The 27733-nt window shown below is 42.2% G+C and overlaps 1 protein-coding gene across 1 annotated transcript; it reads right to left on the reverse strand.

Annotated features, from left to right (window-relative positions):
• Positions 1-366: 366 nt before the first annotated feature.
• On the reverse strand, positions 367-27733 carry LOC124712334 (arylsulfatase B-like). Its single transcript, XM_047242628.1, has 8 exons — positions 27729-27733; positions 27212-27395; positions 13313-13363; positions 11381-11561; positions 8331-8554; positions 5893-6142; positions 5524-5672; positions 367-490 (listed from the first exon to the last, which is right to left on the reverse strand). The coding sequence occupies exons 1-8, from the start codon at positions 27731-27733 to the stop codon at positions 449-451; spliced, it is 1086 nt and encodes a 361-aa protein (XP_047098584.1). The 3' UTR covers positions 367-448.

Genomic DNA, 27733 nt, shown 5'->3' on the forward strand with positions numbered 1-27733 from the left:
CTGTTACAACTGTGCAGAGAACATCAGGTGGGTAAGGTGTTTGTGGGAAACCTCTTAGCTGGAGAGAAGAAACAACCTATACACTGATGTGTTTACACATTTAATGTACCACATATAAAGCTGTCTGCAGTTATACTCGTTACACACCCTATACGTGAACTCTATGCTCATCGTAGCCACAAAGTCTGTCACGTATCACTTAATTGTGCACTGTTCGCTGTGCCATTCCACAATTGCAACTGTTGTGTGATGTGGACTGACCCAGTAGTACAGCGTCTGATGTATTTGATAGGTTCCAGAAAACGCCAGTCCGGATATGGCTGCTACTGACCTTTGACCAGCTTCCAGTCGCCGACGCGGACTGCGCCGTTCTCGGCCACCTCGTCGTAGTTGAGGAGTATCTCCGTGCGCTGGCTGGGCTCTCCAGAGACCAGCCGCGGCCACATGTTCACGCCGTCCAGGTCGTCCGGCAGGTCTGACGCATTACCTCCTGGAAAAGGCAGCTCCGTAAGCGACAAGGGTATGTTCCTACATTCAAGCTTCAGTGTGCACATACAGAAGAGCTGCATTGAATCTAGCTGCTATGAAAACGACATTCAATTTGCTTTTAAGAAATTTCTAACTTCAGTACCTAATGGACGACTTGCTAAATAACTGCCATTAAAACGACAATAAAATTGCTTTTAAGGAATTTCTAACTTTAATACCCGATGGACTGTCTGCTAAACTACACCCACACAGTAACCAAAGCCTTTTTGTTTCTTATTAGAAAAGTCACAATAAATGACATTCGTAAAAGGAGTCGATGAACTGGAGTAGAAAGAAGTATTTTACTGTTCAGAGATGATAGTAGCTAGTCACAGGAAAGGTATATGGCGTCAGACCTATTAGACCTTTCAAAATCTATACAAAGGTCGGGCCAGTATTGTGAAGACTAATGTTGTAATAGCTTGATTGTAGACGCACTGGTTTATAATTATACACAATGTTTTGTTACGAGTAAGATGTACGTGAAATGTAAAACATTTATTAGCAATTTAATGTGATGATCACCGTGATATATATGAGAAGTTAATTACAGATATTGTCATATTTGACTACTACCCAATGTGTCATAAAGTAATAATTTCAAAAAGAACACCATGTACAAAGAACTGAAATATATTCCATAGTCTGAATCGAATTTGTAGGTGAGCCAACTACGGGTCGGGCCACTGATGTGGATCTATTATTGTAAAGCAAAATCAGCTGGATGAGTCAAACAGTATGACATGGGGTAGTGGAAAAACTTGTGTAGCTATGTTACCCGCACAGTAGCCATTTTGAAAGCTTCCATGTTGGATGCAACTTTTAATTTTCAAATGGAATAGAGGTCAATGGAGATTTCAAACAGACAGAGAATTATTAATTAAATGAAGGCAAGTTCTTAGACTTTCAAATAGGTTTGGTAATTTTGCTCTGTTTACTAAAATATATAAACGAATGTGAAATGAACGATGCATGGTGAGCTGTCAGTTTGTTTATAACATTTGTTTTCTATCTTTTATAGTGCAAACCATCATCCGTGTTGAATATTATTAGAGTAACATGTCTTTTAAGTCTTATTGTTATTAACTTCTTTTTATTGAATTATACACGTATAAATAACTTTACACTGTTTTAACGTACTCATCTATGGCTTACGCACATGACACACGTGGTTTTTATGTAGGTTTCACACAACTGGTGACGAACTGCGCTTTTCGGTTCAATATATGTGTGTGGATTAGTAATATTTTGTTCTTATTTGTACAAAGCATCAGAGATGTGTTTGTGACATCACACTTCTGTAAATTTTTTATTGTTGTTGCCTTTTTTTGTCCCAACCTATACCTGAAGATGATCTGAAACGCAGATTGAAAGTTGTAGCCGGCAGTAAAAAGTTTTTTTTTTTTCCAGACCGCGTTTGTTTATGTATTATACGTAGACAGTTACAAAAGAAAAACAAAGTTGCCTTTCTTTTGAAGTCAGTTTTATTCATTACGCAGTTTTATCTGATTGTTTTTCCTTGCAGGTGTCGTGAAAACTTATAGCGTTAACACACACCGCACGCGTTGATATCGTTCACGTATCAGGAGAGAGAAGCACCCGTGTTATCTCTGAGCATTTCAAGCAGTGCCACAGTACGTTAGTGAAAATTACAGCGTTATTCCGTGAAACTGTTACTGTCGCAAACAAACCCGAAGCAGGGCGACCGAAAACGGTGACGGATGGAGCAACAACGACTGCCTTTTCGGCATCGTTAACTTATGAAATCCAGAGCGCAGTACTCTCCGCAGCTCACGGGGAAAAGCTGTCAGCCGTAAATGTCACTTTACAAATCGGGTACCTGCTGCTTGTCCTCTCATTCCGATACATGTATTGATTAAAGTTCACGGAGAACGGCTGAAATGGATGACAGCAACCTCATAACGAGACGGACAACGCCCCGAGCTCATCATTTACCCTCGATGTGCCATCACCTGAATTAGCTTCGTACAATACTGAATGCAACAGAATTCGAGAATGGATAACACTGTGGTCAAATGAAAGACGCCATACATCTTCTAGTTCAATTCTCTGTCTGCTTGATATGTCACATCACTCCTCCATTTCAAAATCAAGAGTTGCAGCAAAAATTCCGACTTCCTAAATGGCCGCCATTTTGGTAACATAGTTTCAGATGTCTACATTTAAATGATGACCATGAAATTTGCAGTTAAGTGCCTGGCAGAGGGGTCATCGAATTACGTTCAAGCTGTTTCCCTGTTGTTCCATTCTAGAACAGTGCATGAGAAAAAAGAACACTTAAATCTTTCCGTGCAAGCTCTGATTTCTCTTATTTTATTACGATGATCATTTCTCCCTCAGTAGGTGAGTGCTAACAAAATATTTTGAATTCAGAGGAGAATGTTGGTGATTGAGATTTTATGAGAAGATCCTGCCGCAACGAAAGACACATTTGTATTTCCACCCCATTTCTCGTGCCATATCTGTGACACACTCTCCCCCCACAAAACGAGCTACCCTTCTCTGAGCTTTTTTGATGTTCAAATGGCTCTGAGCACTATGGGACTTAACATCTGAGGTCATCAGTCCCCTAGAACTAACCTAAGGACATCACACACATCCATGCCCGAAGCAGGATTCGAACCTGCGACCGTAATGGTCGCGCGGTTCCAGACTGAAGCGCCTAGAACCGCACGGCCACACTGGCCGGCATTTTCGATGTTCTCCGTTGGTCCTATCTTATTTAGATCCCACTCCACACAGCAATACTTCAGAAGTGAGCGGACAAGCGTGGTGTAAGCAGTCTCTTTAGTAGACCTGTTGCACTTTTTAAGTGTTCTAACAATAAATGGCAGTGTTTGGTGATCGTTCCAATTTAAGTTATCGGCAATTGTAATGATTAAGTATTTATTTGAATTAACATCCTTTACATTTGTATCGTGCGACCAAATTTAGCGGATTTCTCTCATTGCTCAAGTAGATGGCTTTACACCTTTAATTATTTAGACTCAATTTCCACTTTCCACAGCATTCGGATGTCTTTTCAAAATCATATTGCAATGTACTTCAATCGTATTATGACTTAACAAGACGGTAAATGGCAGTATTATCTACAGGCAATCTAAGAGAGCTGCTCAGATTGTCTTGTAAATCGTTTATAAAGCCCAAGAGCAGCAGAGGGGCTATAACATGCGCTTGGGGAATCCCTGATATTACTTTTGTTTTATTCGATGACTTTCCGTCAATTATTACGGACTGTTACCTTTCTGAGAAGAAATAACGAATACAGTCGCAAAACTGAGACTCCATTGTCTTGCAATTTGGTTGCAAGTCACTTGCGAGGATTGGTGTCAAAAGCCTTCTTGAAATCTGAAACTATGGAATTGACATCACCTCTCGATGGCACTCATTAATTCGTGGGACTAAAGAGCTAGCTGTACTTCGCAAGAACGGTATTATCCGAATCCGTGTTGGCTATTTTTCTATAAACTGTATTCTTCGAGGTAATTCATAGTATTCGAACACAGTACACGTCCCAAAATCCTACTGCAAACCGACGTTAGTGATACGGGACTGTTACCGAGCACACTAGCCGTATTCCCCCACCTCACCTTTCCATTTCACACTACTTGTCTTTAAATTTCAGTTTATCCACCCGTTGTGGCCTAATGATGGTGGTTCTACGGCTGTGTACCACACTGTTCGTCTTGTCACAGAGTAGCAGTATCTACGCAGTGAGACCAGTTGATCACCCTGTAACGCGGCCGGCGGTGTGGCCGAGCGATTCTAGGTGCTTCAGTCCGGAACCACGCGGCTGCTACGGTCGCAGGTTCGGATCCTGCCTCGGGCATGGATGTGTGTGATGTCCTTAGGTTAGTTAGGTTTAAGTAGTTCTAAGTTCTAGGGGACTGATGACCATAGATGTTAAGTCCCATAGTGCTCAGAGCCATTAACATCTATGGTCATCAGTCCCCTACACAGTTCTACCGTTCAACACAGTCACCGTTTACTTGTACAGATATGCGCTATCGCTGAACCGAAGCATCAAAACCAGTTTGGAAAAATTTAGGATGTGCTTCTTGACCCACGATTTTAACGTTAATTGAATCTCATCCAAGTAGTACTTCCCCCAATACATCACCTCTTTGTACAGACAGGTGTCGCCTGTGTACAATATACGGGGGTGTCCCATTTATCTTGACCACCCTAAATAACTCTGTCCAGATGCAAATTACGAAACGTTTCAATGAAATGTTCTTTAGCCGTCAGGGGGGCACCAATCTGAATAATTGCCTTCGTTGTAGCTTTGTTTTTTACAAAGATATGAACACCGGTATGACTTTTTTTAAATGGCACCTTGTATTTTTTATTCGGTAATTCATTTCCTCTGCTAAAGACCTATTCAAAAATGTATCACAGTGTACCATTCACAGAAAAACACAACGTTATTAATTACATAACACAACACTGACTTGGAGCTCGTCATCACATAGTCGTCTACTTGCTGGAGATGTCAGAAAAGTAATGAAAACCAAGTAAAAACATAACACAAAATTGACTTTGACTCTCCTGTACCATTGCCCAGGAGTAGAACGTTCAAAGGTCTCAAAGTGGTGACTCTGGACACTGATACACTGGTGCACTCGTTGAATGAAAGAATTATTTACTGCTTTCAGTGTTGCCTGCGGAAGAGAATTACAAGCAAGTAAGATAAGTTCCTGCATGTCCTCTGGAGTTTTTGGAATATAGCCAAAGAAAAAAGTCCAGAGGATTTAAAGCAGATAAATGGGACACCTTGTATAAGAACCGTAGACGTCCCCCGCCAAATTATTCATTTACGTCAGTTGTTGCTACGATCTGTTCTTCGTATATTATGTTTTCACTTTCTTTTGTATGGGTAGTCATGGTTTACTATAGAGGAACTGAATATACGTTTTAAAAGTAACGTAACACAAGACTCCAGACTGTACGAGAGTGTAGGAGAAGTCGACTCACGCCTCTGAACGGGAAGTTGGAGCCCCAGTTGACGTCGCTGCCCACCCCGTTGTCGGCGACGAACACTGTGATGGAGTTGTTGAGCATGTCGCACTCATGGAGGGCTGCCACCACACGCCCCACCGACTCGTCCATCTTCGCCATCACCGCTATCAACACAATAACACTCCCATTTATTATACCGTAGTCTACAGTCCGTGGTACACAAGTATAACAGATAACATTTCATCTACATTAGTTCCATCAGCTGTTAAAACAAGTCTGAAATGCAGCTTCGCACACTTATTGTTCCATCCCAGCATCACCGCACTGGTGGTGAAGGTGTTCATAGGAGGACGGAAAGCAGTAACAGAGTGCGACACGGCTCACCTGCGAGTATGCGGCGGTCAGGGTGCGAGATGTAGGAGAAGCTGTTGATGAGGTCCTGCGGGGCGTTGATGAGCTGCGAGTGGTCCCCGGGGTGGCAGGCGAGGTGCGCCAAGTAGAGGAACAGCGGCCGCTCCGTGTCGTGGTCCCGGATCAGCCGCTCCGCCTCCTCGGTGAACACGTCCGTCGCGTACTTGCCGTTGCACTGCCACGCCGTCGTCAGGTTCTCGCGCAGGTCGTACCCGTGGGCACCCTGCCGGGGAAAACGCAACACTCAGCTACCAATGGGAGAGGAGGTCGTGTTGTTCTCCTAGTCTTATACACTGTATGTCAAGGACAGTTGGTAATCCAGAAAACATCTACTTAAAAGATATCGCCTTCCTTATCACAATATTAAACTTCAAAACCTAGCGCTATTCGGCAGAGAAAAGCCTATTATGGAGCCACTTTCTACAGAACAGCACGAAACAAGAAAACCTAAAGCTCGTCTTTAACATCTAAATGAACACTATGATATTTTGTGCTTAAAACGAAATCATCAACTCGCTCCACACTGCGTAGGCACGTGCTTGACCTGCAGAGCAGTTAGCCGTTCATACGTCGTCGCCGGTTGCAGTCTATTATTACAAGTTTTGTGATAGCCTTATAGAGCCCGTCACATTCCTTAAATACCTGGAGCAATATTTCGATGATAGGTGAAACAAAACGAACGCGTGAAATCAGCATCAGAGCGGCGAATAGAAAACATAAATATGTTGGAAGAATTCTGGGAAAACGCAGTACATATGTAAAAGAAAACATTGTAATACGTCATTGCAACCACTCCTAGAATATTATTCCAACCTTACGAGCCCTTATCCAACGCACCGAAATTATACAAAGGCATATTATGAAAACTGTAAACAGGTTAACAGCTGGAACGTACGTAAATATAAGGATTATGCTGAAGAAATTTGAATGGCAATCCTTGTAAAAAAAATTACTTGTTTATCATAAGTGGACAGGCGCTTTAGCAACACACTGGGCCGTTCTGCTGCCTCTGGCATATATCATGTATAAGAGTAAAACCAAAGGTACTAGAGTGACACCATGGCACATGAAGAGTTACTTTTCCTAAGTCGCATATGCGAATACCATAGGACAGGATGCCGGTACGACATTCCTACGGCCTGCATCGTACTGTAATGCTGCAGTGGACTACAAAAAATTGAGGCGGCGTACAGAACGATCGGAACTCATCGTCAAATGTGGACATAGCCTGGAGCACTTGAGACATTGGATTATGTTTTTGGATGACAGATTATCTGCACTCCTGAGATTTAGATATGCGCCCTTCCTTACGACAGGGATATGAAGAACAGAAGTGTCTACACGATCTTTGTAGGTGTTGCTGCTTGTGGTTCATAGGTTCATATTAACCACGATATATATCTATATTTCAATACTAATATATATATATATATATATATATATATATATATATATATATATATACATGTGTGTGTGTGTGTGTGTATGTGTGTATACATGTATATATAATTGTTTTAGACAAATGTTGACAGCCAGTCTGAAAAATTTCAGAAAACAACAATCGAGCCAATCAATTCGTTGGAATGAAGCCAGTCAGCAAACTACAGTAAGTGCATAATTAAAACTGGAGAACAAGAGCTTCTCAGTAAAAATCACTCTGTGAGTAGCCGCAACAGGATGACAGGAAATCAGTACCCTACGTTAGTTTACGAAATATTTTAAGGAAACCTTATCATCAAATTGGCCATCAATAGTGCTGACGATCATGTACATAAAAGTGCTAAATGCGGTAAAGGCACAGCTAAATCCGCTATAGTATGTGGTCTGTAAGTGAAATGTGTTCTCACCATTTGCTCCTTTTTTTGTCGATCACATGCACAATGCTACCAGTACCGTCTCAGAACAGACACTGGGAAAGGATGAAAGCATCTGTACCGGCTATACACTAGCAGAGCACTGGTAATTATATAAAACAGAGAAACAGATTGGAAAGCAGTTTCTTGTGAGAGACAATGGTAGTTAAAGTAGTTTGTGGAAGAGATGTTTGGCACTGAAAAACCAACATAATTTCAATGTGGAGAGAATTGCACTACCTGTTTTCACTTGTTGTCGCTGACTGAAATGCCGACTATTTAGTGACCAAAAAGTTTGCCGCTGTATAGTTTATTGCTTAATGAGAAGCTGATACTAATAACTGTACTGACGCATAATGATAATTTTTGCCTTTGATACCAACATTTTTGGGGGTGTTTATCTTGCAAGCTGATTTGATTCAATTTTGCTCCATCATGTGTGGTTTATTCGTGAATGTATGTATGTGTCGTACATACATTCATGAATGATTCTCCAGCCCAGTAGGATTGAGAACTTCTGAGCTTATTTCTATCGCTGGAAAGAAGCGAGATGGTTACCCTTTCTGCAAATATGTAGTCGTAGTAGCCGACGCCGGCGTTCCAGTAGCCGAGGTGGAAGTCGAACCCGCGGTAGGTGGGCGTGTAGACCTTGGAGTAGTGGCCCAGGTGCCACTTGCCGATGGCCCTGGTGACGTAGCCCAGGTCCTTGAGGTACTGCGGCAGGATCTTGCCCTCGGGCAGCGCGTGCACCTCGTCTCCCAGGATCACGTGGCCCTGCATGCCTGCAACAACACGGGGGATCCATTAGTCACAGCGCTGACGCCTAGAGAGTAAATGCGTGGGGCTGCACACCTGCTGGGAACCGCAGAGCAATACCTCACTGAGAAAAAGATAGGCTCACTTCGAGGCATCGCAGTGTATGACTGAAATAGAAGCCGCTATGTCACTCTAGTGGATAGTAGATACTGTTTCTGCTGAAGCCGTACGTGTTCACCGTGCTCTTGATTTCACTTGATGGCCGTGATTCAGCTCAAAGTTATTACCTAGTAAGACTATACTCTCGGGAGGAATGAAACTTTCACCAACATTTGCTGACTTGTCTTTTCTCATGTGACATAAAAACCTCGAGGAGTATTTTGTTAATAACTCTGAGAAAGTAATGGGCACCTGTTTTGAGACTACCATGTGAAGCCTGACAGTCGACGAAACAACCTTGGTTTAATGTAATATATTACATATATATATATATATATATATATATATATATATATATATATATATATATATAGAAAAATTTATAAAGCGTCTGAATGTGACGTAAATGTACATGTACAAAGAAACAAGTAATTACACTTCCAGAAAAACTGTATGTATTATTCAAGAGAAAGAAATTCAGAAATTGAGCAAGTCAATATTACGTTGATCCACCCCAGGTTCTTATGGAAGCGAGTTTTTCGGCTTGTAATTGATTGACACAGTTTATGGATGTCCTCTAGAGGGATGTCCTGAAAATTCTATCCAGTTGGTAGGTTAGATCGTCAAAAACCCGAGCTGGTTGAAGGGTCCCTCACATAATGACCCAAACTTCCTAAGTTGAGGAGAGATCTGTCGAATAAGGAGTGATGGTCTCGTTTGTCATTTCTTTTCGCGGTAGGCCCCCTTTACAGCACAGCGGAACGTCGATGATATTCTACGCCCCGTTTTGTTGCCCTTCATGGCAACCCATCCTGGGCTTACGTTGCAGTAAGATAATGCCCTCCCGCACAAGGCGAGAGTTTCTATTGCTTATTGTCCTACTTGTCAAAGCCTGTCTTGGCCAACAAGATTCCCAGATCCCTCCCCAATTGAGAACGTTTGCAGCATTACGGACAGGACCTTCCAACTGGCCTGGGATTCTGACGATCTAACGCGTCAGCTGGACAGAATTTGGCACGACAACGCACGGGAGGACATCCAAAAACTCTATCAATCAATGCCAACCTGAATAACTGCTTGCATACAGACCGGAGGTGGACCAACGTGCTATTGACTTGTTCAATTTGTGAAGCTCTTTCTCTTCACTAAATCATCCAATTTTTCCGAAATTGTAGTCCGTTGCTTGCCTGCACACGTACGTCACATCTACCGATTTCCTTTCTGTTCCGACACTTCTCTCGTGGTGCGTCCTTTTTTTTTCGTCGTAGAGTGTATTTTATTTTATTTGTTAACAGCTATAGTTGATTTCATTAAATGTGAAGATTGTGTGCTATGTTAGGATGTAGAAAGTTCCAGAGATGATTTTTATTGCTTTATTTAGGGTCTTCGTGGACTGATAATCAATTCCGCACACTCAGTGCGAATACTCTTATGTGAATCAGTGCTAGCAGGCAATTTACTGGCTGCAGAATCTACAAATAATGAATTAATGGCAGTTTTAATGGTTCTAGAAAGAAAAAGTTTGGATTTACTAGGTCTACATCTTCGCTTCCGCCATTTTTCTTGAAGTTCTGGGCTTTATTGTGAAAAACTTACAAAAAAATTATGATTCACAGTATTGCCCGTCGCTGGCCACTACATTCTCCCAGCTTTTCGATAGCATACGAATCCCGTGGCGGAAGAACTGGGCGTCTTTTTTTGGGATCCATGAATCGATTCAATTTTCCACTTGCCCATATGATCGAAAGTGCTGGTCAGCCATACTGTACGCCAATGTTCGAAAAAGGTGGTAGTCAGAAAGAGCAACGTATGTATAATACGGCGGGAGAGATAGGACTTCTCATTTCAACGTTTCCATGTATACTTTGACGGGTTTTGCGACATGGGGTCGAGCACTGACCTGCTGCAAAATTAGCTTTACGTGTCCATCGCTGTATTGTGGCCGTTTGTGTTTCAGTTCTGGGCTCGAACGCATCAATTGCTTTCGATAATGATGTATTGTGACCGTCTTCGTCTGTTTCAGTAGCTATGAAAACGTTCTGTCTTCCCCCGCCATGCCGGTCTTAAGGCATTGAAAACATTCTCTGTACGTTCTTCTATTAATAGTTCCCTCACCATTGGTCTTATTCAGCATTTTAAGAGCCACAGACGCAGATTTCTTCATGTTAAAGCAGAAAATTAAAACCACCCTCAAACGGCGAGAAATGAAACGTAAGTTGACGTACTTAATCGAGAATAACTTTATGATGCAATCACAAATCGACTAATAATTTTATGACGTTATGTTTACAGATGCCTAATTTTATTGTATTACACCTACGACCAACCACGTGAACCCCACTTGTCGCTATTGCCGTCTATTGCACAACGGCGGAAGCAAAGTTGTAGACCTAATATTATAAGACTGGCCTTGGAAGCGTTGGCTGATACAGATATAAAACATCTCATTGGGGAAGACGGGTTACTTTTTGAACTTATGAAACAACAAAGCAGTTTCAACTGCGACGTAAGGTAACTTACAAGTTAAGAATCAACGCCGTGGTCGAATGAAAGAAGGAGAACCGAAAACGTCTTCGAAGGTAAAATCAGAGCAAACCGTGCAGAAATTAAGATGGGAGTTGGTAAAAGATTTTCGTGCATGGTATACTTTATGAGCCCTGATGACGAGAAAGCGCTTTTACTGAGTGCATGACCGTCGCTGACGTCAGACTCATCCAGCCGGACGGCGTACTTCCCGGTCATGATGGCCGACCGGGACGGCGTGCAGACTGGCTGCACGTAGTGGCCGTTGAGGATCACTCCGTGGTACGCCAAGGCGTCGATGTTGGGCGTGGGCACCTGGTCCGAGCCGTGGAAGCTCACGTCGTTCCAGCCCTGCAACACGTTTTGCTACGTCACACATTCTCCGGCTTATGATCACAGGTGTCTAATGAGACAAAAGTATTTCCTTTACTAACCACTTGGGCTTATCCATCGAACGTAATATACGGTTAAAATAGCTCTAAGAGCACTAAGGGACTTACCTTCTGAGGTCATCCGTCCCCTAGACTTAGAACTACTTAAACCTAACTGACCTAAGGACATCACACACACCCATGCTCGAGGAAGGATTCGAACCTGTGACCATAGCAGCAGAGCGGTTCCGGACTGAAGCGCCTAGAACCGCTCGGCCAAAACGTAATATAATTAACAAAATAAAGATACGGAGGTGCTGTGGGAAAAAATCAAGTTGTCATAGATTATACCTATTTACGACTATTGGGAGTGACATATTTGGAAAAAGTGAAGAGATCTCTGTTTCCTCCGTCTCCTTCCATAATATTGAACTAAATACCTAAGCTAATGCACAACAAATTTCATAAGATTTTTTTTTGATACCGTTTCCTATCGTTCCTGACCTTCATCTCGACTTCATCTGCTGCGTTAATGAGTAAAAGCCTTTTCAAGTATTGTTTCTCAAATCGCGTGATCTCTTTTGTATCTCGCTTCTTCTGTTGCTAACATTTAATTTGTCAACATGAATTTCCTTAGAGTTCATAGTTACGAAAACTTTTTCCTTAATTGTCATTTTAAAATATGGTAAGAGTTTTCTTTTTTTTTGTGTATTCTGAAATTTTCGCGCAATTCGTTCAGACTCTACTGTGCTCAGTTTCAGAGAGTACAGCGTTATGTTGCCTATCTTCTTTACAAGCGCTGTAACACGTGCTTTGTCTCTTCATTACTCCCTTCAATTCATTTTAACTTACCATCTCTTCTGTAGTTTGCTCGTCTCTAGGTTTGCGGCATATCATTACTAATCCTCATATATCGACTGAAGAATGGATTGAAGACCAGACAAGGGTAACGTCTACATCTCGTAAGACCCGTAATTCTGATGCGGATTGACCACTGGCACAGTGAGTGGAGAGAATTTCATTACATGGACTGTAGAGAAGAGAAGACTCAGTAGTAGATCTTTGTCACTTAAGAACATCATTTTGAGACGTCGTATTCTTTGACGCTAACGGAATATAGACCGCTTCACGAGTTAGGCCTTAGAGACCTTGCTGTGTATAAATCAGAGAGAGGAACACTAAGGTGTTCTACGCCACTGAAGCAAAAAGTGACTACCCATAGTCAATAACCATCTGCTATCTGCTGTAGGATTATCCCTCCTGCAAAAGTATTGCACAGACTCTTCTAGTCTCAGTACAGCTTCACCATCGCTGCTTGGCATTCAAGTGAAGTCCTAAACTTTTAAAGGCATACCGCTTAGACCCACCTGGCGTCCACATTTGCGGAATTTGTAGTGAACTGTAAAATCTGGAGTTATCGCTTGTGCATCTTTGCTGCAATAAAGTGACTTCAGCGTAATCCTTGCGACGCATATGTAAAGTATGTTTGCAGTTTTGTGCACCTCTGACAACCTATTCCATGTAGTACACACAGACATAACTGAGTTAATGGGTCTCCAAAAAAGTCATAATATGATATCACAAAACGTGTCCAATAATTCTACAACAGATTGACGCCAGTGATACAAGCCTATAGTTGGGTGCAACGGACCGACGGCTCATCTTGAAAATTCATGAAACAAAGGTGTGGGTTACTGTGTCCAGTGCACCGCAGGATAGGACGGCACTCACCATGTCGTCGGCGACGATGAAGACGATGTTGGGCAGCTTGGCCCCTGCCTTCTGTATATGCCTCCTGTCCCCTACCCAGATCCTCTAGGACCTGATTCCTTTCTCTCATCTGCCCCTTTTCCTCCTCTACGCCTCCTGCCACCTTGATCCCCCTCATACCCTGGTTGCTCCTCTCCTTCTCAATCCCTGCCCTCTGCCGCACCTTCACCACTGCATTCGCCCTACCCTCCACCTCTACACCCTTCATCTCCTTTCCCAAGGTGGCTTCCATCGATTCCTCCTCCCAGATGATGCCCTCTTTCCCTCCATTTATCCCTTCTATTCCATTCTATCAACTCTGATCCTCACCCCCCCTCTCCCTTCCTCTGTCCTTTCCCTGGGCTCCCTCTCCCCCCCTTCTATCCTGTTTTTTCCCTGCCTACCCTCTCTCTGCCTTCTTCTCTCCCCTGAGTCCTTTTTCATTCCCCACCTCTGCCTTTCCCCACTCCCTCTCGCATCTGCCCTGCCCCCCCCCCCTCCCTTATGAGTCTTCTCCCTCCATCAGTCCTCCCCCAGACTTTGTGTTTCCTCACCTTCCCCCCTTTTCTTCCCCTCATCTGTACAGGTCCCCCCCCCCCCCCCCCCATCTGCCTTTGGCTGTGATGTGTCATCTTTGTGCCAACTTTTTAGTGCAGTTTTTTAAGTAAGTGTTAATTGTCATGTGTGTTTTCTGTAGTGTTACGAACAGAAATCGTACTGTCACTGGGTGTTTTTTTTTTAATTGTCTGTCTGCTAGTTTATCTGTTGCTTCCTGTGTATTTTATTAGCATCGCCAACCCCTTGTTTTGTTTTAATTTTCCGCTATCTTACAATTTAAGTCACGGTTTTTATCGTCTGATTTCACTATTTATTATCTTCTTTCTGTTTTAAAAATTCTATAGGCTGAAGATCAGCGTACTAAGCTGCTGCCAGCCCGCCCTCTTCGGGGGGAATCGAAACTCAATAAATGAAAAAAAGGTTTGTGCTGCCATCGTTAGGTTTTCTCACACATGAATCTATCTCGTTGTACAGGGTGCCCTAGAAATATTGTGAGAAACTTAAAGGGGCTATAGACAGTGTCTCAACAAATCTAAAATAAGAACCCGTGTCCAGAAATATCAACCAACGATACTACAGAGCGTGAGAGTTATACGTGCCGGTAACTGCTACAAGACCACCCCTTCAGCTGCACAAGTGACTTTGTATGCTGATAGACCGTAAGCAGACTGTCCAGCAATGTTGTTTGTTATTCAGTGATCGACACTGACTGTCACGATCGTGACTGGAGAACATGGAGCTAGCTGCTGAGCAGAGAGGCCTTGTCTCCTATGACGGCAATGCTCTGTTGCTTCAGTGGATGACAGTTGCGGACACGGGTTTCCATCATCAGTTTATTTTTCTCCCGGAACCCTCTAAAATCTCCAATGTTTTTCGGTAAACAATAGAAAAATAAAGTGCAAATAGAAACCCGTGTCGGAAACCTGCAACAGAGCATCGCATCCATAGGAGAGAAGGCCTGTCTTCGCAGCAGTTAGCTCTAACTTCTCCAATGACGATCATGGTATTCAGTCGCTCTCACTGAAGAACAACATTGGGAGGCGTTCTGCCTGCAGTGCCTCAGCGTGTGAAGTCCTGTTTCCTGCTGAAAAGGTGGCCTAATGACAGGCGCCAGTGTCTTTAAAGTCTATGGTCTGAAACGTCATTGGATGATGTTTCCGGCCAAAGGTTACTATCCTCGATTTGTTTGTCAAACCACCCTCTGCAACCGTTCTAAGTGTGTCACAACATTTCTGGGACACCCTGTTAAAAGCTTTTGATGATGTTAACTGGTACACGGTCTTTGAAATTCTCTAAGGAGCTATGGTAAAATAAAGGGAGTGAAAAATTATTAACAACTTGTGCAGAAACCAGACGGCAGTTATAAGACCAAAAGGCATGAAAGAGAAGCAGTGGTTGAGAAGGAAGTGAGACAGTTTTAGCCTTTCTCCGATGTTTCTGAATCTGTGCACTGAAAAGTGGTAAAGGAAAACAAAGCAAATTTGGAGAAGGAATTAAAGCTCGGGAAAGAAAACGAAAACTTTGAGGTTTGCCGATGACATTGCTGTTCCATGGGAGACAGCAAAGGCATGGAAGAGCTGTTGAATGGAATGGGAAGTGTCCTAAAAAAAAGTTACAAGAGGACCATCAAGTAAAGTAAAATAAGGGTAATGGAATGTAGTTCGCATTAAATCAGGCGATGTTGAGGAAATTATATTGGGAAATGTGGTACTAAAGATAGTCGATGACTTTCGCTATTTGGGCAATCAAATAATTAATAATGGCAGAAATAGAGAGAAAAGATGCACACTGACAATAGCAAGAAAAGCAGTTTCAAAAAGAAGAAATTTTTAACACAAAATACAGTTTTAACTCGTAGGAAATCTTTTGTGAAGTTCTGGTGTGAATTCTTGTACGGAGCTGAAAAGTGGACGACAAACAGTTCAGACGAGAAGAGAATAGAAACTATCGGAATGTGTAGCTAAGGAGAATGTCGATGAGCAGACGGCTAGAGTGGACAACAGATGAGAAGGTACTGGATCAAACTGAAAAAAGAGCCACTTATGGCAAAAATTGACTAAAAGAAAGGATCTGTAGTGGAGTAAATCCTGATACATCAACAAATCAGTTTGATATTGTACAGTAGTGTGAGGACTAAATCGTAGAAGACCAAGGCTTGAATACGGTAAGCAGGTTCAAATGGACTTAGGTTGCAGCAGTTGGCAGAAATGAGGAGGACTGAAGAGGATAGTCTAGTGACAGGACTAGTCCTTTTAGCGAAGACCACAACAACATCCAAAGATACAATACCCTGCACATGTTGTTTTCTGTGTTCAGTCGTCCTTCCACGAAAGCGAAGCTGAATTCCAACGCTCCGTCTCTTCGCTTAGGTATACTACGTGTACATTGTCGTGGGTACACGAAGCCGCATTGTCAATTCGAAAATCAAGTAATTACATCTTAAGCAGGCCAGTGAATGCGCAGGCGTAGTAAGCTTGTACAGCATTAAAGATGTCGCAAGAATACATTTACGTAGCTTTAATTCCTTCACTTGCTGCTTACGGCGTACTTAATCTGACAATCCTGTATTATCGGTGAAAGAACATGGGTCTTCATTCCATCACTCACTACAAATTATTATTTTTTTAACTGAAAGTTAGTATTCCGAAAGGATTTGATATAATAGGTGACACACTTGATTCATATTCGCCTGCTTCATGTGCTGATTATGACATGAATTAGCTAAATACAACTCTCAGCATAATTTAGTTCCACTTTCCTCTCCCCTGCATTTGCAATGCTGTCTCAAGTGTTTAGTAAGCCACATTCGACAAATCCAATGAAGCTAAAGATTCGAAGGTACTATCTAGAGCACGTGTACATAAAGTCGAAGGTTTACTTTCAGAACAGGTATAGTTTACGTATTCGTATCAACAGTGAATCACTATGAACTACAGTACTGTAAAGTAGTCGAAATACTTACAGTTTAGGGCGTGGACCTTAAGTTGTGTGCAGGCTGCTGTAGGCCTGTAGTGCTCTACCTGTTTTGAGAGGAGACTTGTATACGTCTTGCTTTCATAATTATCTTGAATGTGGAACCAATAGCACGACATTAATCTGGTGCTGTTTCAGATACGGGATTCTCCACAAGCGGAACATAAGCTTTTATCGTAGATAACGTGACAAATCAAAGTATTGTCACTGTGCAATAACAGTGTGTTGTCAGGATGACGCCGTGTGTTATCTGGGGACAGCTTTCACTGGGATCTGGGTGACTTGCGATAGCGATCGGTCACCCTTACGATGAGTCAGCAGTTCAGGGAGGAAAGCAAGTCAAGATATGCGCTGAAGAACAGTAAAGCAACATGCTTATCACTGGCTCTCAATTGTATCAATGTGGCGGGTATACAAAAACCTAACAGAGCAGAGGAAATTCTTTCAGAGAAATGAATCTCTTATTCTCAACGTTGCAGGCCATCCATTTGCGACGAGTAGAGAAGATTTACTCCTTGTGAATATGAGTTGAAACATCACATCGAGGAACGAATTTCGTTTATTTTACATGACAAGCTTTTGGGTGATGAAACGATTTGTTTAGATCTTTTTCAATAATGAGAAACAATATCACAAAGATATGCGCGCAAATAGTAGCTTTAGTTTGCCTTAAACATGTTTTGTCTTAGAAGTCATTCGAAAAACACTTACCAGATTACCAGTCTCTTTGTTAGCTTAATGATGCCGTTTAGAAAGCCCACCGACTGAATCAATGTATAAGGGCAACACTTGTTCTGCATTTTATAAAAAGATACATACCCTGTCAGAGACAGCAAATGAGTTAGAAGAGCAGTTGAAAGGAAGGACAAGGTGTTAAAGGAGAATGTAAGACGAACATTAACTAAAGCAAAACAAGGACAATGAGATGTAGTCGAATTAAATCTGCCGACGGTAAGGAATTCATATTACGCAACGAGAGACTATAAGTAGATTTGAGTTTTGCTATTTCGGCGGTAAAATAACTGATGGTGAACCGCGATAGAGACGATATAAAACAGTGGTAGTCAAGCTGGTCAGTACCGCCCACTAATGACAGTTCCAGCTTTCCTGGTTGGAGGAAGGCACTAGGAGTTTAAATCAAAATTCATTATATTTTCATAAAATTTTGACTTAAGGTATTTGGTCAATTAGTATTATTATACGTCTTTCTTTGATTCTTTTTTATAAGTTTTGTTGAGTACCTTCCCTACTTTATATACTGAAGAGCCAAAGAAACTAGTACATCTGCCTAATATAGTGCATGGGTCCCGTGAACACGCAGAAGTGACGCTACACGACGTGGCATGGACTCGACTATCGTCGGAAGTAGTGCTGGAGGAAATGACAACCATGAATCCTGCAAGGCTATCCATAAATCCGTAAGAGTACGAGGGGGTGGAGATCTCTTCTGAACAGCACGTTGCAAGGCATCCCAGATATGCTCAATAATCTTAATGTCTGCGGAGTTTGGTGACAGCGGAAGTGTTTAAACTCAGAAGAGTGTTTCTGAAATGGCTCTGAGCACAATGGGACTTAACATGTGTGGTCATCAGTCCCCTAGAACTGAGAAATACTTAAACCTAACTTATGGACATCACACACATCCATGCCCGAGGCAGGATTCGAACCTGCGACCGTAGCGGTCACGCGGTTCCAAAGTGAAGCGCCTTGAACCGCACGGCCATATCGGCCGGCTCTGTGTTTCTGAAGTCACTCTGTAGCAATTCTGTACGTTTGGGGTGTCACATAGTCCTACTAGATTTGCCCAAGTCTGTCTGAATGCACAGTGAACATGAATGGATGCAGATGATCAGACAGGATACGTGTCACCTGTCAGAATCGTATCTAGATGTGTCAGGGTTCCCATATCACTCCAACTGCACACGTCCCACACCATTACAGAGCCTCCATCAGCATGAAAAGTCCCCTGCTGAGATGCAGGGTCCATGGATTCTTGAGGTTGTCTTCATACCCGTTCGCGTCCCTCCGCTCGATACAATTTGGAACTAGACTCGTCCTACCATGCCACATGTTTCCAGTCATCAATAGTCCAGTGTCCGTGTTGACGTCCCATGCGAGGTGTAAAGCTTCGTGTCGTGCAGTCATCAAGGATACATAAGTCGGCCTTCGGCTCCGAAAGCCCATATCGGTGATGTTTCGTTGAATGGTTCGCACACAGACACTTGTTGATGACCCTACGTCGAAATCTGCAGCAATTTGAGGAAAGTTTGCACTTTCGTCACGTTGAACGGTTCTCTTCAGTCGTCGTTGGTCCCGTTCTTTAGGGCTCTTTTCTGGCTGCAGCGACGTCAGAGATTTCATGTTTTAGCAAATTCCTGATATTCACGGTACCATATTCGTGATACTCACAGTAAACTCGTGAAATGTTCTTAAGGGAAAATCCCCACTCCATCGCTACCTCTGAGATGCTGTGCCCCATCGCTTGTGCGCCGACTATAATGCCACGTTCAGATTCAGTTAAATCTTGATAACATGCCATTGTAGCAGCAGTTACCCATCTAACAATTGCTCCCGACACTTGTTGTCTTATATAGGCGTTGCCGACCGCAGCATCGTATTCAACCTGTTTACATATCTCTGTCTTTGAGTACTCATGCCTGTAACAGTTTCTTTGGCGCTTCAGTGTAGAACACCATTACTGAGGACGTGGAGGACGGTTACAAAATTTTATTATTAACGAAGATACAAAAGTAGACGGTAGGTGAAAAAGGGTGAATACCCTTGATGTAAACTGCAGAGTGGAACAGACAAGAAAAATGTTCCTCAAGAAGAGAAATTAGTTGATATCGAATATAGGTTTAAGTGTTAGGAAGTCCTTTCTGGAGGCTGTTGGCTGGAAATGTAGCTTTCTATGGAAGGAAAACTTGGACAATTATCAGATCAGACAAGAAGAGAATAGAAGCTTTCGATATGTGGTGGTACAGAAGAATGCTAAAAATAGATGGGTAGATCGCATAATTAATGAGGAGGAAATGAATAGAATTGTGGAGAAAGAAATTTGTCGCATAAATTGACTTGAAGGAGAGTCATTCTGTTACTTCAAGCAATCGAAAACTTAGTATTGGAGGGAAGTGTGGGGCGTAAAAGTTGTAGAGGGGGACCAACAAATGAATGCAGTAAGCAGGTCCGGAAGGATGTAAACTGCAGTAGTATTCGGAAATGAAGAGGCTTGCCCAGGATAGACCAGCGTGCTGAAATGCATAAAATCAGTCTTTGGACTGAAGACCATAACAATAACAACAACAACAACACTATTATGTTAAGCATGCCATCGTTGGTAACATAGGTTCCAGTAATTACTTACCACATATGTTTCACACGTTATGATCCGTGATTTGGTTCTTTCAGATAGGTTACTTCATTCCTTCGGGCTCACGAAATAAACTTACGTACGAGTACGTCTCTCTGCTGCCAAAAGAAATATTGCTCCAGCGAACGACTCACTGTTGGCAGTTCGTTCGTAATTACTGTAAAATTCTCTTAGCTGTTTTGGAAAAAAGGAAGCCACACCTTTGAACGATCTATATATGTATTTCAATGAATAATTGGAAGGTTTTACGAGTAGAGCATCCACTCTATCTGTGCGCCAAGGAAGTACTTCGTTTGCTGACCGCTCTCCAGACACTATATGCAAAATTCGTACAACCAACCAAGGACACAGTCAGCAACACAAATCAGTAATGTCAAGTGAAAATATGGTCACATCCAACTACAAATCAGACATGTCGAGTGGTCTGGGATGCTCATGCGCCGTTTTGAGCGCAGATCATCAACCTGCCGGCTTTAGATTCGGTAGCGTGATGAGTCTCTCGACACTAGGTACCGGCACTGTGCAATTCGGTTCTCTGCTAGACACATCTTCTCGATCCATTGTTTTATGTGATCGTATGGTTACTGTTTTATCGGTTTAATACTTTTATCATGGTCTCCATAATCTCATTTGTTTGGACATGGGCATTCCAGAAGATGTAAGGTAAATATGTAGAAGAAGAAGAATCGTAATGCGTGCGGAAGTAACTATTGGTCTCACTTCTCCAAGAACGACGACTAAATTGATAAGCATGTGACAGCGCACGCTACCTAATCTGTTCCGTAAGACAGAGAATAAAAATGAGAGTTTTCAGGGGTTCACTGGTGATAGAGAGGTAGGGTCAAGTGTTTTGGGTAGTCCTTGGGCTAAAACCATTTATAGACCCCAAAAAAGGGTCGCCTTACCCTAACTGTCCTACATAACGAGTACAGGGGCAAAGTTTGAGTATTACACACTTCGTGCTTTTACTTTAGATGTGGTCTAAGGCGCTCCTTAAGGGGCATCTGGAAGCAAAATTCAGTTCATTGGCGGTTCCTGAGAAAACCCGAAAAACACAGGTTTTTGGTACCAAAACCGAGCAACGGATTCCAAGACTACCATGCACAGAAAATGCCAGAAATATTTACAATACATTTCCAAGATCCCAAGCCCCAAAAACCTTGAAACTTTTCTTGATATCTTTATCCCGTTTCGAGATACAGAGGTTCAAAGCTACCCTACCTGCACACGAAAATACGCACGTAAAATACGGTCTGGGGGAAATATAAATAACAGCAGAAAAATGATCAAATTTTAAGGGTGTATAATCTAGGCATTTATCTAGATGTACCATCTTCCTTTTTTCAAATATCTTTATCCGTTATCGAGAAACACCCCATAAACATGCTTATCAGGTATCAAAACCGAGCCGCGGATTACGAGACGGCTATACACAGCAAATGACTGTAATTTTTACTTTGCATTCCTAAGATCCCGACCTCGAACAATAGTAAAAATTTTCTTAAAATCTTTATTCGTTGTCGAGGTACATAGATTCAGAGTTACCTTAGTTGCTCACGCAAGTTACGCACTTACAAATCCGGTGAGAGGTGAAAAGTTTATAAAGTGACATAACACTGATAAATAAGTTGCAAAGATTGTCCGTTATCATCAGAATGGTTATGGGAACCCTGTGTTGTAGCACTGAAACATATGCAAAATTTTTATGCATATGAAACTCGTTCTCAGTTATAAAATTAGCTTCATGTTGTTTCAATTTCACATAAATAAGCTATCAGATTGTACTGTCCCATAATGTTCTTTTGATACGAGCTATACGCCCTGTCGTGGCAGGGAAAAGGAGAAAACCAGTGGAAAAACGGAGTACAAGAAAGGTAAATATGCTCCTGTATAAAAGACTCTGACTTAAAAGTTGGTTCCAGCTGCCTCATTCTACCTTCCACAGCACTATTAAAACGTTCCCGCAGATTTAGGTTCCAACAAATTTAAGCTTTTTATGCTGAGAGCAGTCGGAAAGAGACAGCAAAATAATAAATACTGGAAGAAATTAGATAGTGGTTGTTGTACAGAAAGACCGAAGGAGGTAATGGCAGAGTGAGAGAAAGAGACGGACGCAGTGGCAATGGAACATAGTTGACAGATCAGTGCCAGTAAAAGAGCAAAAGAGTCAGTGGCATTAGGAGAGGAGTCAAGAGAAAGAGAAAGTGGAAGTGGATGAGAATCAGTCATAATGAGAGGCAGAGTGCATGACAACGACAACGAGAATGAGAGAGTTGGTGAAAGTGAGAGGAGACAGCAGCAGTGGGAAGGACTGAATGAGATCATAACAGTAAGAGAGAGCAAGAGGGAGAAAATGACAGTGAGTGGAGACAGTAGTAGGACAGAACGAAGGAAACTGTGGCTGTAAGACAGGAGGCAGTGACAGAGATACACAAGGAACTAATGACAATGAGTTGGGCTGCGTGACTGAATGAGAATGGGAAAGTGGGAGTGAGTGGGTATGAGCGTCATACAGCGATGGACTGACTGGTGTGAGCGAATTACAGTTAGATGAACATATAAGAGTGAGAAGTGAGTTGTATATTAAAAAAGAGTGCAAATGTTCACATGCCAAAATCTTTGACAAAATTTTTGAAGGTACTGAGGATGGTAAAATGAGGCAGCAGGTGCCCATATTTTCAGTCAGTGTTTTAAGCAGGAACAAATTCGCCTTCTTTGTTCTCCGATAGAAGTAATTTTCCGCTGGCCCAAGTATACACAAAGTCATATTTTACTGCGTATTGCTTTTTGTTTCCTATGAGAACTTACAATCCATTTGTACTATTTTATCTTTTCAGTCTGCCCATATTTCGCTGGATCATCTTCCTGCATTATTAAAACTGTTTATTAGTCACATGAAGACGGCATCAGGCTGTGTTAGTGAAATATCACAGAAATATCACAGCAGGCCGTGCAGCTGTGTTCGAAGCGAGTATTTGCACATAAATTTCTCTTCTTGAAACTTAGAAAAAAGTGATTTCGGTAGTAAAACGGTGCTCGTCGTGCATACACTATTTAGCGTGTGTTCAAGAAGAAGAACGAGTATGATAGAGAACTCGTGTATGTGCGATAAAGAAGGTAAGTGACGTGAGAAAGGACACTAAATGAAGAGAGGTTTAACATTGCAGTGAAAATCATTTCTAAATGTATGAAATAAAATGGATTAGAGAAACACTTGATGGACTTCTGAATGATACTCGGAAACGTATACAGAAAATGAGATGCACAGTGTACATAACCCATCAAACAAGATCCTCTAGCACTCTTAAAAATTCACAGACCATAAGTTCAGCATTGAAATTTAAATTCTGCTGTACATGATTTGAGCATCATTCAGAACCATGTCAAATGTTTCTCTAATCTGTTCTATTTATTGCTTTTAAACAAATCATTTCACAAAAGATTTGACCATTTTTATTTCAAACTTTTTTATTTCAATCTTTCTTTGTTGTTGTTGACAGTCAAATATCATATCAATGTAAAATTTTATGCGGAAAACATCTAGACCTTGAACAGATTAATTTCTTTTACACTTCGAAACACAAAAGCACAGTGCCAAATAAATTTTTCTCATAACTATTTCTGTAACTGTCATGTAATTTCTATCATAAGTATTTTTCATTATTTTATTAATGTTGTCACGTAATGAAACTTCAAAGAAATTCAAACGAACTGATTAAAAAAAAGAATGCTGTAATTACGACGTAGTAAAAACTGTGGCCGAGTCAGGGAAGTTTGCTACCGTGTAGAGCCAAAGCGTGTTTGAAGTAAGGAATATTGTCACTTTGCGCGTAAACGCCAAGTCGCGCAGCAGTAGTCGGAGGAAAAGAGTTGCTAGCGACAAGTGATCAGTTGCAGAGGCGGTGTCTGGGAATGTATGGAATAAACGGCAAGATTTTAACATACGGACAGGCACATTATGTGGTTGTAAACGGGCACAGTAAATAGTTATCAAGAAGAATAAATATACAAGAAGAGCACTGAGGGTCCAAACTTCTTATATGGAACGACGATAAGAAAGAGCCTTTTGCCATACATTGTCGACGAATAACGCCTTACATTGCTTCAGCAGCAACTCATTAAAATAAGATTCAACCAGTTTAACCTTTAGATTGTACAAGGATAGCCTACGTACTTTCTTTCTTAACTTAACAGCAAAGTATTTACTGCAGCAACTGTAAATAAGCGTTAAAGCCGGCCGATGTGTCCGTGTGGTTCTAGGCGCTACAGTCTGGAACCGCGGGACCGCTACGGTCGCAGGTTCGAATCCTGCCTCGGGCATGGATGTGTGTGATGTCCTTAGGGTAGTTAGGTTTAAGTAGTTCTAAGTTCTAGGGGACTGATGACCTCAGATGTTAAGTCCCATAGTGCTCATAGCCATTTGAACCGTTTGAGCGTTAAATCAGCAATTTACCTAACAAGGTCCTATACTACCATTACTGATTCCGAGACTGATACATGTGAAAGACACTTGTTGTATTATACACTGAAGCGCCAAAAAATCTGGTATAGGAATGCATATACAAATAAACAGGCAGTATACGGTGCTGCGGTCGGCAACGCCTGTATAACACGACATGGGTCTGGCTCAGTTGTTAGATCGGTTGCTGCTGCTACAATGGCAGGTTACCAAGATTAAGTGAGCTTGAAAGTGATATCATAGTAGGCTCTCGAGCGATGGGATGCGGTACAACCGACTTAGCGATGAACTGGGGATTTTACCTTACGACGATTTCATGTGTGTACCGTGAATATCAGGAATCTGGTATAACAGCAAATCTCCGACATCGCTGCGGCCAGGAAAAGATCCTGCAAGAATAGGTCCAACAGCGACTGAAGAGAATAGTTCAACGTGACAAAAGTGCAAACCTTCCGCAAATTGCTGCAGATTGCAATGCTGGGCCATCAACAAATGTCACGCTGCGAACGATTCAATGAAACATCATCGATTTGGGCTTTTGGAGCCGAAAGTCCACTCGCGTACCCCTGATGACTGCACAACACATAGCTTTACGCCTCGCCTGGGTCGTCAACAACGACAGTGGACTGTTGATGACCGGAAACTCGTTGCCTGGTCGGACGAGTCTCATTTCAAATTGTATCGAGCGGATGGACGTGTACAGTTACGGAGACAACCTCTTGGATCCATGGACGCTGCATGTCAGCAGGGGACTGCTGAAGTTGGTGGAGGCTCTGTAATGGTGTGGGACATGTGAAGTTGGGATGATATGGGACCCCTCATAGGTCTAGATACGACATTGACAGGTGATAAGTACGTAAGCATCCTGTGTGATCACCTGCATCCATTCATGTCTATTGTGCATTCCGACAGACATGGGCAATTCCAGCAGTACAATGCGACACCCCACACGTCCAATATTGCTACAGAGTGGCTCCAGGAACCTCTTCTAAGTTTGAACACTTCCCGTGGCCACAAAACTCCCTAGACATGAAGATTATTTAGCATATCTTGGATGCCTTGCAACGTGCTGTTCAGAAGATATCTCCACCGCCTCGCACTCTTACGGATTTATGGACAACCATGCAGGATTCACGACGTCAGTTCCCTACAGTACTACTTCAGACATTAGTAGAGTCCATGCCACGTCGTGTCGTTGCATTTCTGCGTGCTTGTGAGGGCCCTATTAGGCAGGTGTACCAGTTTCTTTGGCTCTACAGTGTATCTCCGTATTTGAATACGCTGGCCGATATCAGTTCCGTCAGTTCACGTGATTTGCTTATGAGAATCTCTTCAACCTTTAGCCACAATTTAATAATTACGAAGTATCTTACAAGGGAACCTCCCCATCGCACCCCCCTCAGATTTAGTTATAAGTTGGCACAGTGGGTAGGCCTTGAAAAACTGAACACAGATAAATCGAGAAAGCAGGAAGAAGTTGTGTGGAACTATGAAAAAAATTAGTAAAATATAAAAACTGAGTAGTCCATGTGCAAGATATGCAACATCAAGGAGCATATGAGCTCAGGAGCGTCGAGGTCCCGTGGTTAGCGTGAGTAGCTGCAGAACGAGAGGTCCTTGGTTCAAGTCTTCCCTCGACTCAAAATTTTATTTTCGCAAAGTTATGATTTGTCCGTTCGTTCATAGACGTCTCTGTTCACTGTAATAAGTTTAGTGTCTGTGTTTTGCGACCGCACCGCAAAACCGTGCGATTAGTAGACGAAAGGACGTGCCTCTCCAATGGGAACCGAAAACATTTGATCGCAAGGTCATAGGTCAACCGATTCCTCCACAAGAAAACACATCTGATATATTCTATACGACACTGGTGACGGAATGTGCGTCACATGACAGGAATATGTTGTCGACCCACCTAACTTGTACACTTAGCGAATGGGTAAAAAGATTCTTCTACCTTGCCCGATTTAGGTTTTCTTGTGGATGTGATAATCACTACCAAAAAAGTGATGAAAATATAAGAGTTTGTCACATAAATTGAAAGTAAAAAGTTAAACTTTTCACTCGAGGGAAGACTTGAACCTAGGACCTTTCGTTCCGTAGCTGCTCTCGCTAACGACGGGACCACGGCGCTCCTTGACTACCATTGTCCTTGATATTGCCTATCATAGCATGGACTACTCAGTTTGTATATTTTACTAATTTTTTTCATAGTTCCACACAACTTCTTCCTGTTTTCTCGATTGATCTGTGTTCAGTTTTTCAAGGCCTATACACTGTGCCAACTTATAACTAAATCTGAGGGGGGTGCGATGGGGAGGTTCCCTTGTTAGTAAAGGCAAAGTGATAGTTACGCAGTTTTAGAGCCACTTTAGATGGCGTTCCGTGGTAATCTAAGAAGAGGCGACCCATTAGACTGCATGTTTGCGTACATTTTGGTCTAGATAAAGATCTAGCAAAAGCGGTGTTGTGACTGATAATTCGTTCATAGGAATTGTGTCACAGACAGTTTCATGTAATGTACTGGCGCTATCAAGTCCATTAAACCAGAAGTTGAAATGAGCTGTTTATCACTCATTGTGATAGCAAGTAACTTCTTATTGTTCAATGATGAGACGGCTTCTTCGACAGTCGATACTGCAGAGTCTTTGTGTAGGGTCTGACTCAGCTTGTCAGCTCTCACCTTGGTCAATCCTGACACAAGTTCCCTATAATCAGAAAAATCACTGCCGAAACTACTTATGGAATAAACCCATGATCAATTTTGAGTTCATCTCCCGCTGCAGATAACGAAAACAATTATCATAGAAAGACTTTGCTATAGTGCGAGAAGCTGAGACATTGTATTTTATAACGGCCACAGATTAAATACCTACGCGTAAAGTGGTCATTTGCAGGACTTTCGCCTTCGTGTGCTACTTAGGTAGAATGATGCATTTCACTGATCGACGTAGAAAGGTATCAATGCAAATAATGATTTAGGAACAGTTTGTAGTCAACTTTATCAGCTGTCGTAAATCGCTGTTGTTTGGAACACTTACGTCAT

Source organism: Schistocerca piceifrons, chromosome 8 (genome assembly GCF_021461385.2).
Source record: "Schistocerca piceifrons isolate TAMUIC-IGC-003096 chromosome 8, iqSchPice1.1, whole genome shotgun sequence".
Classification (NCBI taxonomy): Eukaryota; Metazoa; Arthropoda; class Insecta; order Orthoptera; family Acrididae; genus Schistocerca; species Schistocerca piceifrons.